The sequence below is a fragment of the Hipposideros armiger genome, unplaced genomic scaffold, assembly GCF_001890085.2.
Source record: "Hipposideros armiger isolate ML-2016 unplaced genomic scaffold, ASM189008v1 scaffold_969, whole genome shotgun sequence".
In the NCBI taxonomy this organism is placed as follows: domain Eukaryota; kingdom Metazoa; phylum Chordata; class Mammalia; order Chiroptera; family Hipposideridae; genus Hipposideros; species Hipposideros armiger.
Window position 1 is genome coordinate 601,489 of NW_017732319.1, and position 15,107 is coordinate 616,595.

General features: G+C 38.1%; 1 protein-coding gene across 1 annotated transcript in view; it reads left to right on the forward strand.

Annotated features, from left to right (window-relative positions):
• The window catches only part of MRPL3 (mitochondrial ribosomal protein L3), a 36,472-nt gene that overhangs the window by 7,503 nt on the left and 13,862 nt on the right, over positions 1-15,107 (forward strand). The window contains exons 5-6 of the mRNA XM_019630990.1: positions 4,610-4,709; positions 7,674-7,734. Coding sequence (XP_019486535.1) covers positions 4,610-4,709; positions 7,674-7,734 — 161 coding nt within the window. The remainder of the gene's footprint in view (positions 1-4,609; positions 4,710-7,673; positions 7,735-15,107) is intronic.

The following is a 15,107-nucleotide window of genomic DNA, read 5'->3' on the forward strand; positions in this document are numbered from 1 at the left end:
GCAGGTGCTTTGGATGTTGTATACTTATGTTGTGATGGATTTTAGCCCACTTAACATATGAAAAACTTTTAAAACTATTCACTTCTCTAGCATAGCGTAGATAGTGCTACAGAGGCCCCTCTTATTCTTCAGGATACAAATTTTCTAGGTCCAGAGGACATGTATTATTACAATATTAAGAAAAAGCTTTGTCTTTGAATGACAATTCTTTAGACTGGTATGTGAAAATGAAGTTTTAGAATTCCTTGTAAGGAAAGCATTTTGATTCAGAAAGGAAAAAAATTTTCGAGACCAAGTATAAAACTTCCTATTCTGTATTGTAACCCTTAGGAAGCTGTAAGTAGATTGATTATAGAGGGTTTTTTTAAAAAGATAAAGACATATGAATATAAAATAATAAATAGTGAAGCATTCTGAAATAAATTGACTAAAGCAGTTTTATTTCTAATAGGGCTAGAACTGTAGAATTGTTATTCTTTTAATCTGCAAAGGATTTATGCCACCAAGAAACGAGACTACTTTGCTTTTGCTATTTTTGTACCTTGTTATAAATAAAAACTGATGTGGTACATAGTATCTTTGAATAAAGAAGTTAAATGGCCTTAAAATTGATTAGATCAGTTCATCTTAGGAGCAGAGGAGCATTTTCATTGTGAGAAAGATAATTGCAAGGAACTTTGAAGAGGAGGGAAAATGCATTCTCATCGATGGGATTATCCAAGTGTGACATTGCTGTCAGTCTTTTAAATTGCCTTTTGAAATTATTTATTTGGAAGTTTAAAAAAACATGTGTGTTGCACTGCTGCTGGCTTCAACTCATCTTGAGCGTTTGGTTTTTCTCATGACTGATATCTAATTTTATGATAGTTTGAACACTGTAACTTTTTTCTTTGAAATCAATTTTAGTGAATTTCAAAGACAATCAAGAAGTATGTATTACATTTTTTCTTTTCATATCTCAATCTATAGTTATTTAGGTCGAGATCTTTATGTTGTCTATTTTGTATTACTAAAAAAGTAAAGGAAGTTTCTCAGAAACCTCCTGGCATACTTAAAAATTGATATTAATAAAATAATATGCTTCTTAAATTACCAGGTAGTATATGTGAATGTCAAAAATCAAATTGAAGCTGTTCTCCATTTAATAAATCTGAATCTGATGTATCAGGAAAATAATTTCAAGGAGCCACATTTTTAATTGAAACTTTTGTGTTTGCTTTTGTTTTCGAAGTATAATTGAAGATGAAAAGCAAGGGCCTTTGTAAAGTTGTGTTGAATGTTAGTCTTAGCTTTGAGCATGTAGGAAGGAAAACCACAGAGAATATCTGGAATGAATTTATGTCATCACTCTTTGGAGGAAAGGATGGCTTCTTGAGGGAAAGCTTATAAGGTACAGAGCAAACTTTTGCAGACATCCAGAGCAGAGCTGCTCAGCATTTGTTGCATGATCCCACTTGCGGGCCCCAGGGAGATTCTAAGGAATTGTGGACTGACCTATCCAAAAATTAAAGTTCTGTGTTTACAGGCCAGTGCCACCCAGTTTCATGTCCAGTAAAGGCAGTCTACCCAGTAAATTACAAAGGGGCACTAACAGTTCCTATTTTAAACTGAAATTAGCAAGCACCTTGTTTGCTGCATAATCAGATATTATACTCTGCACATAGGTCTGGCTGTGCATAGACTCCATTGGATTTTGTGGAGGATGATGTTTTGTTATCAGTACTTCATCCGTGTCACCTTGAACTGGTTAGGGTTTTCCAGTTGCTGCTATTCTTGCTTTTTAACTTAACAAATTATTGTTGGTTTGGTTTTATAGTAGTTTAGTTCTTGTAGGTTTATTCTGTTTATTGTGGTGTTTATTTTAGGCTTATAGTTTTTTAATAACTAGAATTAAAGATAATGGCCACACACTGCCAGACCACAAACACAGTAAGTTTGTGTGCCGAGAGCCAATGCAGCAGCAGTAAGAATGGAAAGGTAGGGTGACTTGGAGAGACAAACTAGGACTTCACATTCAGATGGATGTCTGTTCTCCATCTTCTGTGTGTTTTCATCATTTATTTAGCTCACTTTTGCAGTGCCTGACCTGCTACTGTCCTCAGCTCTAAAGTTATAGACACAGGTGAATAAAATAGGCCCTACCATCCAGGTGTTCACAGGCCAGCAAGCAAACAGATATGTGTGTTTTGATAAGTATAAGGTAAGGTGGACAATAGAGATGTAGGCATACAAAGAGTATCATGGCTCATTGGAGGTCTGCTGGTGCTGCATTTATGATTAAAGAAGTTGAGGAAGAGGGAACAGCAGGAAGATAGATGTACCTGTGTTGGTTATATTCTCATGAAAGTGATACTCTTCACATTAGGAAATACAAGTAGTACAACTTTTTGGCAAGTCTTAGAGCAATCTATATCAAGAGGCTTAATTAAAAAAAAAAAAAAGACCCAGGACATTGTGGTAAGGAAGTAAGATGTCCATAAAATTTTCTGTTCAAGGATACTTAAAACAGAGATAAAGGCAGAGGTGAAAGGAAGAGTAATCGGGAACAGGTAAGTTGATGTTTGGATGGAAGCCTGAATAAAATGAGGGAAAAATTCATGCAAAAACTGGGCAGAAAAGCATTTCAGGCAGGAGGAACAGTATGTGCAGTATGGGCCTGAGGTCATTGTTTAATGTGTTCTTGGACTAGTAAGGAGTGGATTGTGCCTGAAGCAGGCTGAGCAGAAGAGAAGAGCAATAGATGACTTCAGGTTGTATCGAACCTTGTAAAGCTTGGTAAGGACTTAGGACTTGATTCTGCATGAGATAGAAGCCATCGTAGAGACATGGTATAGCTTGAGTTTTAAAAGGAACATGCCAGCCTGTGTGAATGGTGAACAGGCCAGAGGGTCAGGAGTGTGGAACTTTGGAGACTAGTTAGAAGGCTATTGAAATTATTCTAGGCAAAAGATAGTGAGGTAAGGGTTAGAAGTGGCTGGTGTGGGCTGTATTTTTAAGTAAAGTCTACAGGAATTGCTGATGGATGGAACATGTGATGTGAAAAAGAAAAAAGAGTCAAAGGTGACCACAAGATTTTGGTCCAACAGCAGTATGGAGTTGACATTTACTGAGATTTGGAAGGCAAGAGGAACTCAGCCCGGGTCGGGGGGTGAACAGGGGTCAAGTTCAATTTTAGACATGTTAAACTTGAGTTGCTGTGTGACATCAGCATGAGATACTGAGTTGGCAGTTGGACATATGAATTTGTAGTTCAGAGTAAATTTGGTATTGAAGTTGCAAAGGTGCCATCAGTAGCATATGAAGGAACCAAGAGAGTCGTGACTGGAAACCAGGTGCAAGTCTTTCAAGGAGAGAGTGGTCACCAGTGCCAAGCATTGCGAATAGAGCCAATAAAACATGTATTGACCAGTGTATTTGACTACATGGAGATGTTGGTGACCTTGACAAGCACTTCCCATTGAGTATCGGGCTGAAAGCACCTGCTTAATGTGCGTTTGAGAGGATGGGAAGACAGAAAGTAGACTCCGCAAGTCTTTGAAGACGTGTTGTAAGGGGGAACAGAAAGATTAGCGAAGGGAGACTGGCTAAGGAAAAGTTTTGTTTTAACATGTGGTTTATTGTGACATCTTTGTATATGAATAGGAAAGTTCCAGTAGAAAGTGGGAAATTATTGATTCAGAAGATAGTGGGGACAACTTCAGGAATAAAGCCATTGACTAGATGAGAGAGCTTGGGAATCAGTACATAGTGAAGGATCTGGCTTTTAATAAAAGTGTGGACAGTTCATCTGTCACTGATGCCCAGCCCGTTTCACATCAGAATCACGTGGAGTGCTTAAAAAATGTATGCTGGTGCCTGGATGCCGCCTTAGACCAGTGAAGTTGCAGTCTCCAAGCTGAGGGCCTGGGCGTTGGTATTCTCTAAAAGCTCCCCATGGGCTTCTTGTGCAGACTGGAGCGGGGTGGCAGACAGATGGCTTTGGTGATGAGAGCGTGGGAAAGTGCTCTTGATTCTTCTCTGTGTTTTCAGTGAAATATGAAGCAACATGATCAGCTCAAAAAAGGGAGGAGGAGGAAACAGTGCTGGAGGTTTTAAAAGAGGATGTGACATAGTTGCCGTGGAGAGTGTGAGAGGAATTTAACCAGAGGAGGGAAATGTAGGTTGGCCAGGCCACATTTGGGACTCACTTGGAGGTTTGTGGTTATATATTTGAATGTGACCTACCATGTTTTCTTCTAGCTGCTTGGAAGCAGGTGTAGAGTGGACAGAGTTGAAGTTTCCAAACCTGGGGTTCCTGATACATACAGTCTCCAGTGAAAATTCAAATACGAGCAGAACTCTGTTCTCTTGTTTACATAATGACGGTCTCTCCCCATGTACTGAATATGAGCTACGCTATGCACATGGTTGGATCCTATGTGTAATGGATTGTATAGTAGATAAAAATCTTACCTCCTTTAAATAAGGGAAATAGGGCGCTATTTGTTCATTAGGGGAACAGAGTGTTCTTTGATTTGTTTTCTGGTGTGTGAATAACTTGGTTTAGATCTCTATGCATTAAACCCCATGTTTAGTATTTAATGTGTTATGTATGCCTCTTTTCCTCTAGAAATCTGCATCTATATTGGAATTTTACCAAGAACTTGGATTGCCGCCAAAACAAAAAGTTAAAATCTTTCGCATAACAGATAATGCTGTAATTAAGCCAGGTAATCTGAGGTTGGGGAGAGTAGGGAGGTATAAATACCCAAATATGTGATTTGTTTAAGGTCAGCCCTTTCAATAAAGTTGAATCCACAATACAAAGTCCCATTTATTTTTAAATATAAAACCGTATCTGATTTAATCACTAGGGACAAACAGGTCTTTTTTTAGTGAAAAGAATTGCAAAGAACTCTTTTGTTCATGAAAGAGGGAGAAACGCTTTTTTTTTTTTTTTAAGATTTTTTTTTTTTTTTGAGAATTGGGGGGATGGGAACAGTGCTGGGGAATTGGGGAAAGGGGAACAGACAAGTTGCTGTCGTTTTGTTCTTCAATCTAGTTGTGGAGGATGTTGCTTCACTGGCCCAAGTTGGCACCATCATTGCGCTCTTCTCTGGCGAGGCAGATCAGTCGCCGGCTTCTGGACGGCCGCTCACTGCGGCTGCTGGCCGCTCACGCTGGCTGCTGGCCACACACGGTAGCCCATGGCAATCCACTGCCACAGGGACTGCAGCCCACGCCGTCGCCGGCGACTCACGGCAGCCCAGCTCCAGGTTGAGCTGTTGTTCAGCATCTTAGCTGTGGAGGGCAGTGTCACTGGCCCTCATATGTGGGATCCGAACCGGGGCCCTCTGGCATCCCAAGCGAGTTCTTAACCATCGCGCCACTCAGCCGGCTTTTTTTTTTTTAATGTACAGAGAGTTTCACATTTGGAAAAGCCACTCTAAATAAATACACTGACTTTTAAAATGTGAAGTTTACTGATTGTAGGCTGGCATTTTATTAAGTGGAGAATAGTTAGACTCACGCTGAGATAGACGAATTGGAAAAAAATATAGCCTGAATTGGGAAAGTGACCAACTGTAGCATCTCGATGTAAAGATCTTACTGAAAAATTTCAAAGGATTTTACCTAATCCATGGAATCGCAAAAAGTGAGATTTGGCAATGCGATTATATTAGTTCATATAATTAACAGCATTTTGATGTCTTTAAACTTCAGAAAATTTCTCTGATCTCTTGAACTTGAGTTCTAATAAGTAGACAGTAGAAGGATGTTTTAAAATTTGATATTTTAATATCTGAACTTATTTTTTTGAAGTAAACTACAATTGCAATAGATAATATTAATTGGAGTGACAGGGTCAGCCTTGGTATAAGTTAGAAATAAAAGTATTTTTGAAGTGCAAGTTTTGCAATTAAGTGAACTTACACTAAATGTAAAAATTAAGTCCACATTAACTTTTTTGTTGGAGATTATTTTGTTTTGGGGTTTTTCTTTGACTAGTTAATAACTTCAACACAGTGATCCAGATGGAAGTCAAATATGCAAGATAGTTTATAAGTCTAGAGATCAGAGGGAAGTGATAGGCCAAATTTGTATATTTAGGTAGTATCAAAGTGCATAGATTATATTTAAAGACATAAATCTGAGCTTGATAGGGTCACCTTAGGAATGAATATAGATGGATATGAAGTCAGAACCTTGGAGCTGAGGTTAATAAGTGGAGAAAAGAAGACTTAGAATGAACACACTGTGATGGGAAATATGTGTCAAGGATATGAATCAATAGCCAGATACAAAGGGCAAGAGGTCCCAAACAAAGGAGCTTCTACCCTCTGGGAGCCTGGGGCCTGGCAGGGCGGCACGGCAAAACGTTCTGGGTCCTTAATGCGGAAGCGTTCCCAAACAAAGGCAAGTCCACATTAACTTCAGCTGTAGCTCAAGCCAAGCGAAATGGTTGGTGTTTTAGGTGAAAAAGTCAAATAACATCAGTTCAGGTCAATTAATAACCTCAAAGAATTTCACTTTTAATCTCCCTATTTTTTCTTAATTCAAGGTTTTTTTCTGCCCATACAAATCCAGGTTAGGTCCTACCTTGAAGGATACTACCCTCTGAAATTCTAGAACACTTTACTCCCTGTTTTAAACAAACAAAAATTAGGTTTCCATTACATCGGTCCCACCTTTCAAAAAAACAAGTCTCTTATTTAGTGATGTAATGTTGATTTTTCACATAGATAATCAGTTCTTGAGGTCAGAGGCTGTGTCTTAAACTTTTGTATTTCTAACTTTACATATTGCAAGTTCCCTATACATTTTTGAAGATTAATTGCCAAATTAAATCTCAGTAGTGTTAATTCCAATTTTATGTAAACAGAATATTGTGAAGGGCTTTGAGTTACAAAATTCCTTTAAATAACACATTTCTCAAGTGCATTTAAAGTAAGATTTTATTTACATACAACTAGCTTTGGAAATGTTAGGTACATAAAATTTGGGGTATCTATAATGGCAGTTTTTTGCTAGTCCAAATATCTGGGCACATGCTAAGATAACAGTATTTTATTGGAACAATGACCAGTCCACCAAAAATCTGATACATATGGACTTTATATGGATATCATACAAACCATAATTATTACCCAGAAAACAATGGACCTATATTCAAATAATTCAAGTTTCTATCTTGGATAACTTATCTCCAGTGGGTAAAAAAGATTTGATCTAACCCCAACATTTTTTGTCATCCTCTTTTTTTTTTTCTTTATATGAAATAGGAAATACACCTTAATTCAGTATATTATTACCCAAACAACCAAGAACCATCAGACTTGTGTATCTACCAGCAGGAACACTGTTGTCACAGGAACTGCCCATTTCAGCTAGCACCACGTTGGCCACCGTGAAGGCACAGCGTCAGCCAGCATGGTCTGTTGGCTTGCTCCAGCTCCGTGTCCCTCGTACTGGGGCATACTGTTCTGTAGCCCACGTACAGCCAATTAAAACATGTTTTTGGAACACTTTTATTATCTTATAGTTGGTGTTTCTAATAATTATAATTGCAGAAGAGAAGCTCCTACCATTTTTGAAATCTGATACCTAGAAAGCTTCCTGGATGTCGTTTATGTTTAGTAAAGCTGTATCTGGGCAGACAAACTTCACATGGATTTTTTGTTCTTTTCCTAAAGGTACTCCTCTTTATGCTGCTCACTTTCGCCCAGGACAGTACGTGGATGTCACAGCCAAAACGTAGGTCTACACAATGGGTTCTCTTTTCCTATTGTTTTCCTTGTATATTAAAAAATAACAAGTGAAAGAAGTAGCTTTTCAAGTCAGTGAATAAAGGATAAGTACCCATTATTTTCATTCATAATTCTAATCTTTGATGTTACTGACTGTACTGGTTTTTTAAAATTGCATTGATTTAGTTGTATGTGAAGAGTTCACATCAAGTTACAGCTTTTAAACTGTGAGATAGGCTTCTTGCAGTGGAACTAAGAAAGGTCACATTACTTGGGTTCTTTGTGGGCTGGGCCTGCTTCTATTTTGAATACCAAAGACTACATACAGTTTCACGGTGAAATACATGAACAATATTATGGGGTTCTTTTGAGGGTATTGCCTAGTAATTGGTGGTTCCTTTCAATTCTAGGAAACAGTTAAATTAGAAACATTTTATACTATTTGTGATAGAGGTGGTTGTGCCTAAGGTTTTGTAACTGTTAAAAGCCTATTTGAATCTGTAAGAAGAAATAATATTACACCTCAGACCCCTTAAGTATCATGGCATTATCTCAGTACTGGATAAGTGAGGCTTCTACAGAAGCAAAATATTTTTTTATACTTAAACAAGGGTCTAATTTGGTAGAAATCAACACTGAATTGTAACCCTAATAGAAATGCTCACTTTGGGTCATATTTAGACTGGGCAGTGGTTATTTCTGGTACTGTAGTTTTTTCATATTTTACTGTCTATCAGATGGCTTAAGATAAGTTCAGCACTGGCTAGATGATCCCCAGGAAATATTTAGATACTATAAAAGTAATTTTGCAAAAATTAGTTGAGGTTACCTCTCTGTGGAATGAAGTAACTGAGCCCTTACTTATGTTTATATAGAAATTGTTCAGTATAGGTTATTAGAATCCATGTGACCTAGGCTAAGCTAAACTCCAAGTATCACCCTTTTCCATTCCTGTTTCTTGTTCTGTCAACACAAATGATAATTTTACTTCTTTATGTGCTGTTCTCTTTTTGTCATTTGATAAAACGTGCAGCCTGTGTTCCAGCAATATTCTGACTAGGAACCCTTTGAAAGTGAACAGTGGTCCACAGGTGCTCTGGGATAGTGTTAGCATCAGTGACTGAGCCAAAGCACCTTTTATCAGAAGAAACCAGATGAGTGCCAGCATCAGTTTCCTTGATGCAGTCAGTTAGATACATCTTCATTTCCACACTGTCATTGCCTACTTTCAAATGTGGGCCATTGCAAACAGCTGCTAGGTGCCTTTACCTTTGATTAGCTGTTTAGAAATTGAGCGGGACACATTGGCAGTAGAGTGGGTCCTCTTTTTAGAGAGATTATGAACCGCTCCCTTTTTTCCCCCTGCTTGATTGTTGCATTCTTACTTCCTGGGGCCTCTGAAATCACTGGTTGCTTGGTAACTGTTTATTCTTCTCTTGTCAAGAACTCAAAATATTGGAGCTGTAAAGCTTTGGTTTTGTTAGTTGAAGAGATGTGTCTGTTGTGAATCAGATTTTTTTACTTTTTAAATTTCTGAATTAATTATTACGTATAAATAAAATACCTTACAATAATTCTGTGAATTTATACACAGTTAATTGTGTGTGAATTCTGTTACATATTTTACAGGATATATGTGATATTCCCAGAAGGCCTGCAAAGTCTGAGGCCTTTGTTAGCAGATCCTTGTGAGAGGTTTTGTAACTAGCTTGAATTAGAGCCTAGTTTTTCAAATGCCTGTGCTCAGTAAATGCTTTTATTTTATATCCTACTATTGGGTTTCCTTGGTTTCTTAAAAGTTATTTTTTAATACTTCAGCCTCCTTCTTGTAAAGTACGGGGAAGTGTTTTTGGTTTTGTTTCGTGTTTTATCATCATAGACCTAAAAAACAAAATTATGTAAAGTGTGTGTCAGCCTTAGATGAGATAGCTGATAAGAGCTGGGAAAATGGGGTTTAAAGCAGTTGACATTCAACTCTGGAGAATGGAGGACCTTTGTTTGAGAAGATCCTACTATTGTTTGGGCTGCAGTACAGTACTCTGTGTGACTTTCACTGTATACCAGTTGGGGGGAGGGTTACCACCACATAATGTGTGCACTGCACTCTGGTGTGCATACCTTTACATTGTATTACCTAAGATCAGAACAAAATGGACTTTATTTGATCTTTTGCTGAGTGTTTGCGATGATTATAGCTGTTGTTGCTGGTATGTTATTACTGCCTCAAGATGTTTGTAAGTACTTGTAAATTTGTAGGACTCTGTCCTCATGTGGAGCTGTTTTGAATTCCTCCTGTGTATAGCATTGGATCCTCAGCTGCAAACAGTCCTAGTTGCTGCTGCCTCTTCTCTGCCACTGACTTCCCAGGGTTGGGGTGGGGAGTGGGGCATTGGGGGGGGAGGGTGTGTGTAAGTAAATGGCATGTGCTTGCTTTTCTTTTTCCTTTTGAAATTTTTCTTTCTTCTTTCCTTAATGCCTCATTTTTTGGACAGTTTTCCCTCCTTGGAGTTTAAGTCCTTCACAGCCAATGAGAATGTTTTTTCCTTGTTGCTGTAAATGGAGTCATCATCTTTTGGGAGCAGGCTCTGAGTCCTTTCAGTCCCTTACTGTGGCTGAATTACAGCCAGAGATTAACTACTGTATCCTCCATTTCCAGCCCATTTTAAAATTTTGAAACTCCCAGGCTCCATCTTCTTGATTACTCACCCTGTTACAGTTGCAGAAACTATAGAATAAAATTGTCCAGTGACATGGGTTGACATGGGTTTACAGGCTGGAGCATTGGTTCTAACATACGAGTGGGCCTCAGAATCTCTAGGAGGGCGTGTTAAACACAGCTTAGAGGATCCCCACTTCCCCCATCTTCTGAGTCAGTAGATCTGGGGTAGCACCTAAGAATTCGCATGTCTGACAGGTTCCCAGGGATGTGGGTACCTCTAGTCCAGGGACCACTCTGAGAACCACTGGGTGGAGAAGAGTCAAGAGCTGGCCAGTGGAACTGCTTTCTCTTCCCATCCCTTAACCCAGCACAGACTCCAAGTGCCGTCCTGTCCTTAGCTCTACTCAGATTATAACGTATCAGCATCTGTTTTAAAGCAGAAAAGTTTAATCAATCCAGCTTCAAATAACATTAGTAAATTGGGTCTGTTTATTACTCACATTTTAGTTAGCACAAAATGGAAAATTGGTCTCTTTAGTAATTGGCTTCGTCATCTCCTTTCCATTAGAAATGAGAAACATCTCAAATTAATCTCTAATTGAATTTTCATTTTTCTCATTGTAATAATTATATTTAATTGTAAAATCTACAATTTTGAATATTTCAAATTTTTTTACCTTCAGTTTTAATTGCTGGATTAAACACAGTTTAGAAATAATTAAATAAGAAACCTTAAAACAAAAAAATACTGTCTAATTTAAGAAAATAGTGTAATAGAATCTACTTCAAGAATGAAATTGTTTGCAGGCATTTTCTTAAAGTGACCAGTGACCAATAGTAGCATCCCTCTTCTTGAAGACGTCCTTAAAATTGTTAAATATTCTTTTAATACTTGCATTGGGAAATCTACTTATATTTAAAGATACATTGTGTTTACATGTGCTGGATTTGGGTATAATTCTCTGCATAAATAAATACATTTACCAGTGTCACTTTGGAGTGTGAGGTGAATATATATTTACAAGAGTACATTCTAATTTTTACTATTATACCAGAAATAGTTTTTTTATCTAAAAGGCCTGAGAATACAAATTCAATTTAAGTTATATGGGAAAAATTTTTTGCACCTATATGTGAAAACATTCTAGCAGAATAATGTTTCAAACTTTTATTATGCTATTAATAGATAATAAAGCCCAGGCTTTGAAATATGGCAGTTTTGTAATTCATTCTAAATAAAATTTTAAGACTAGCATATATAATGTTGTATTCCCCACACCACCACCACCACTTCCTCCTCCTCCACCCCCTCCACCCTCTCTGCCCCCTCCACCCCACCCACCCCACCCTAGTACCCTTTTGAAGTTTATATTCTTATTCTGTAATGGCAATTATATTCCAGTGTAACTTCTAATAGATAATAGCTTGGAGTCTAATGTTTTCCCTTTTTTTCTCTCTGAATATTGAGGAGGAAACAGCTATAGATAAATATAAATAGTGGCATGAGGTATGACTTTATTCTGTCCTCAACATAGAATGTTTAGCCTACATTGTTTTCTGTTGAATCCTAGCGGTGCTTATTATAATTTGTAGGTTTGTTTTTTTAAAAGGAAAGAAATAAAAAAAGAATGAAACAAAGAGTAAACAAAAAGAAAACGAAAAATGCGTTGCATCATGCATTGTTTAGGGGAAAATGTTAGGTCCCTGTCTCAAAGGACTTAAGGACACAGATGGTGATGATGCAAGGGGACCCTTTCCTGACAGCTGTCTTATTGAGCTTTAAATTCATGACAGTGGTTACCTGAAGTAATATTTTTCTGGTTGTGTGGAATTTATTTATTTATTCATTTATTTACTTAAATGTCAAAGCCCAGATTGAAGTCAGAAAATAGCTCATTCAGCCACTTAAAATATTTTTTTTTTTGGATGAAGGGTAATCTAAAAATCTTGTTGACAAGTCTGAGCTAATTAAAACAACCTATATAATTTCAGGTATAATTTTAATACTTTTAGCAATTTCTGATATAATCTTATTACTTTGAAGTCATCAGTGCCCTTTAAATTCTCATTGCCCTTTGGCCTCAAAATAGAAAACTAGGCACTTACCTTGATAGTGTTATCCCTGGTAGTAAAAATGAAAGAAGGAATGAGGGGATTGGGTGATTGATAGAGCACCTTTGCACATTTACTGAGATTCACTTTGTTTGGGTTCTTTCATTAAAATATCAAAAGGCGTACCGAAATATTGTTCCCATCAAAGTCTTAAAGTGATTAAAAACCCAGGTGCATTCTTAAAGAGCAAAGACTCCTTGGGCTGTATGCCCAGGCCTGCACACTGTTCAGAGAAGGTGCCTGCACAGTCAGAAACCTTCCCCTCTAGTTCATTGTTCTTCTAAGAGACGAAAACAGCTATGTACTGCCTTCAGGATGCAATTCCTAACCAGCGTTGCACATTTTGAATTTAATTTCATTTTTAATAAGTTACTTTATTAGTTATTCAAAGCAATAAAATGTTAAGCATATTAGTGAAACAATTTTCAAAATTAGTGATAGAGGGAAATAATCTGTTAAAAAGTATATATCCTTCTTAAATCAGTCAAAATGAATGTCTGATATTTTGTTGTTTTGTTGCATAAAATTTTTTTATAGTAGGCATCTATAATAGCCTTACTTGTAACTCTACAGACAAGCATTTTTTAAACTCAAAATCAGTAAAATTAAGGCCTATTCTGGGGGCATTCTAGGGAGCACCTAAAAGGATGGGGTTCGCTTCTCAGTAGCTCTGTGGCCTAGACAGTTTTCTTAAGCTCTCTGTTGCCTCATCTTTAACATGAGAATAAGTGTAGCACGTGCTATAATTAGTGCTTTTAAATTGTTTCTGATTTTGAAAGGAAAAAAAATGTTTGTTTGTTTTTTTCAATAGGAAATATCTTTTTCTTTTCTTTTTTTTTTTTAAATGAGCCATCCTGCTACCTGTTGGCAGCTCAGTGACAGCGCAGCCTGGGCCGGGAATTGAACTGGTGACCCTATTGCTCAGAGCTCACACTCTTGAGCGAGCTCTTAACCAACTGAGCCCCTCTGCTGGCTCCTAGGAAATATCTTTTTTTTTTTTTTTTTTAGATTTTTATTGGGGAATTGGGGGGTTGGGAACAGTGCTGGGGAATTGGGGGAAGGGGAACAGACAAGTTGCTGTCGTTTTTGTTCTTCAGTCTAGTTGTGGAGGACGTCGCCTCACTGGCCCAAGTTGGCACCATCATTGCGCTCTTCCCAAGCGAGGCAGATCAGTCGCCGGTTTCTGGACGGCTGCTCACTGTGGCTGCTAGCTGCTCACGCTGGCTGCTGGCTGCTCACGCTGGCTGCTGGCCACACACAGTAGCCCATGGCAACCCACTGCCACAGGGGCTGCAGCCTACGCCGTTGCCGGCGACTCACGGCAGCCCAGCTCCAGGTCGAGCTGTTGTTCAGCATCTTAGCTGTGGAGGGCAGTGTCACTGGCCCTCATATGTGGGATCCGAACCGAGGCCCTCTGGCGTCCCAAGCCAGTTCTTAACCATCGCGCCACTCAGCCGGCCCGGAAATATCTTTTTAAATGAACAAAAAAGAAGTAATTAGGAATGCCATCGTATTTTCTAATACACCAATTTATTTCCTTTGTACTTTAGACCGCTTTTTTTATAGCTTTATAAAGCACTCTAGGTATTTTAAGATTATATACTACCTGCTATGTCTAAAATTTACAGAGTAATGACAATGCCTTTGAAATAGCTTCATATCTGTCTGATTTGCTAGATATTTTTATATTTTTGCTCTAATCTGTTTCTCAAGAGGCAGTATGACCTGGGTTGCAAGCATGGCCAGGTGCTTTCATTTACCAGGGATTTGACCTTGACAAGTGTCTTAACTTCTCTGGATGTAGATTTCATTAACATAAGGGTGTGGGATTAAATGGTTTCTAAGGATCCTTTAAATTCTAGAAATCTGTTTCCAAAAAATAATCCCTCAGTTTTCCAAGAGGCATAACTCACTCTTATCTATAGGGAAAAATAATACATAACAATAGATTCACAGCACACGGCAATATGGTTTTCTGATCTACTGAAGGGAAGGATACAGCTAAAGACTTCAGAAGACTGTTAAGCCCTGTCTTGATATTGCAGAATTGGCTTTTTGAGTTTTCTTTTTTCAAAAGGAGCAGCCTGAACTCAGGACAGTAAGTGCAGTGTTCTAGGTTTATTTAGGCCATCCGGAAAGGTGCTCCCTTTTACAAGAGGATTCAAAGGAATCACTATACGTTTGACTCTTTGTACTATTGAAAGAGCTAGGTTTGATGTCAAAAAGCTATAAGCAGTGCACTCTTAGCAGTCACTTGTTGGTAAAAATGTTCCCAGATATTGATGGGAGGGTCATGGTTTTTAGACAGAAACAGAATACCTGCATTTCAGGCCGCGCTATACAAGCTCATCTAGAGAGTAACAGCTATACAGATATTTCATGCTATATGTGATGGAACACAGGGCAACTGGAAAAGTCCACCATGACTTACTCATGGGCTCAGGTGCTATACATCACTGATCAAATAGGTTCAGACAACACTGAATTGGGTAGAAATTGACTCCCAGAGTTCATACGGATCTTCAGTCGAGATGCTTTATCCTTGAAATGTGTGGAGATCAAAGTAGATAGGTAAATAACATCTGGGTGAGTTTGTTAAAATAAAGAGA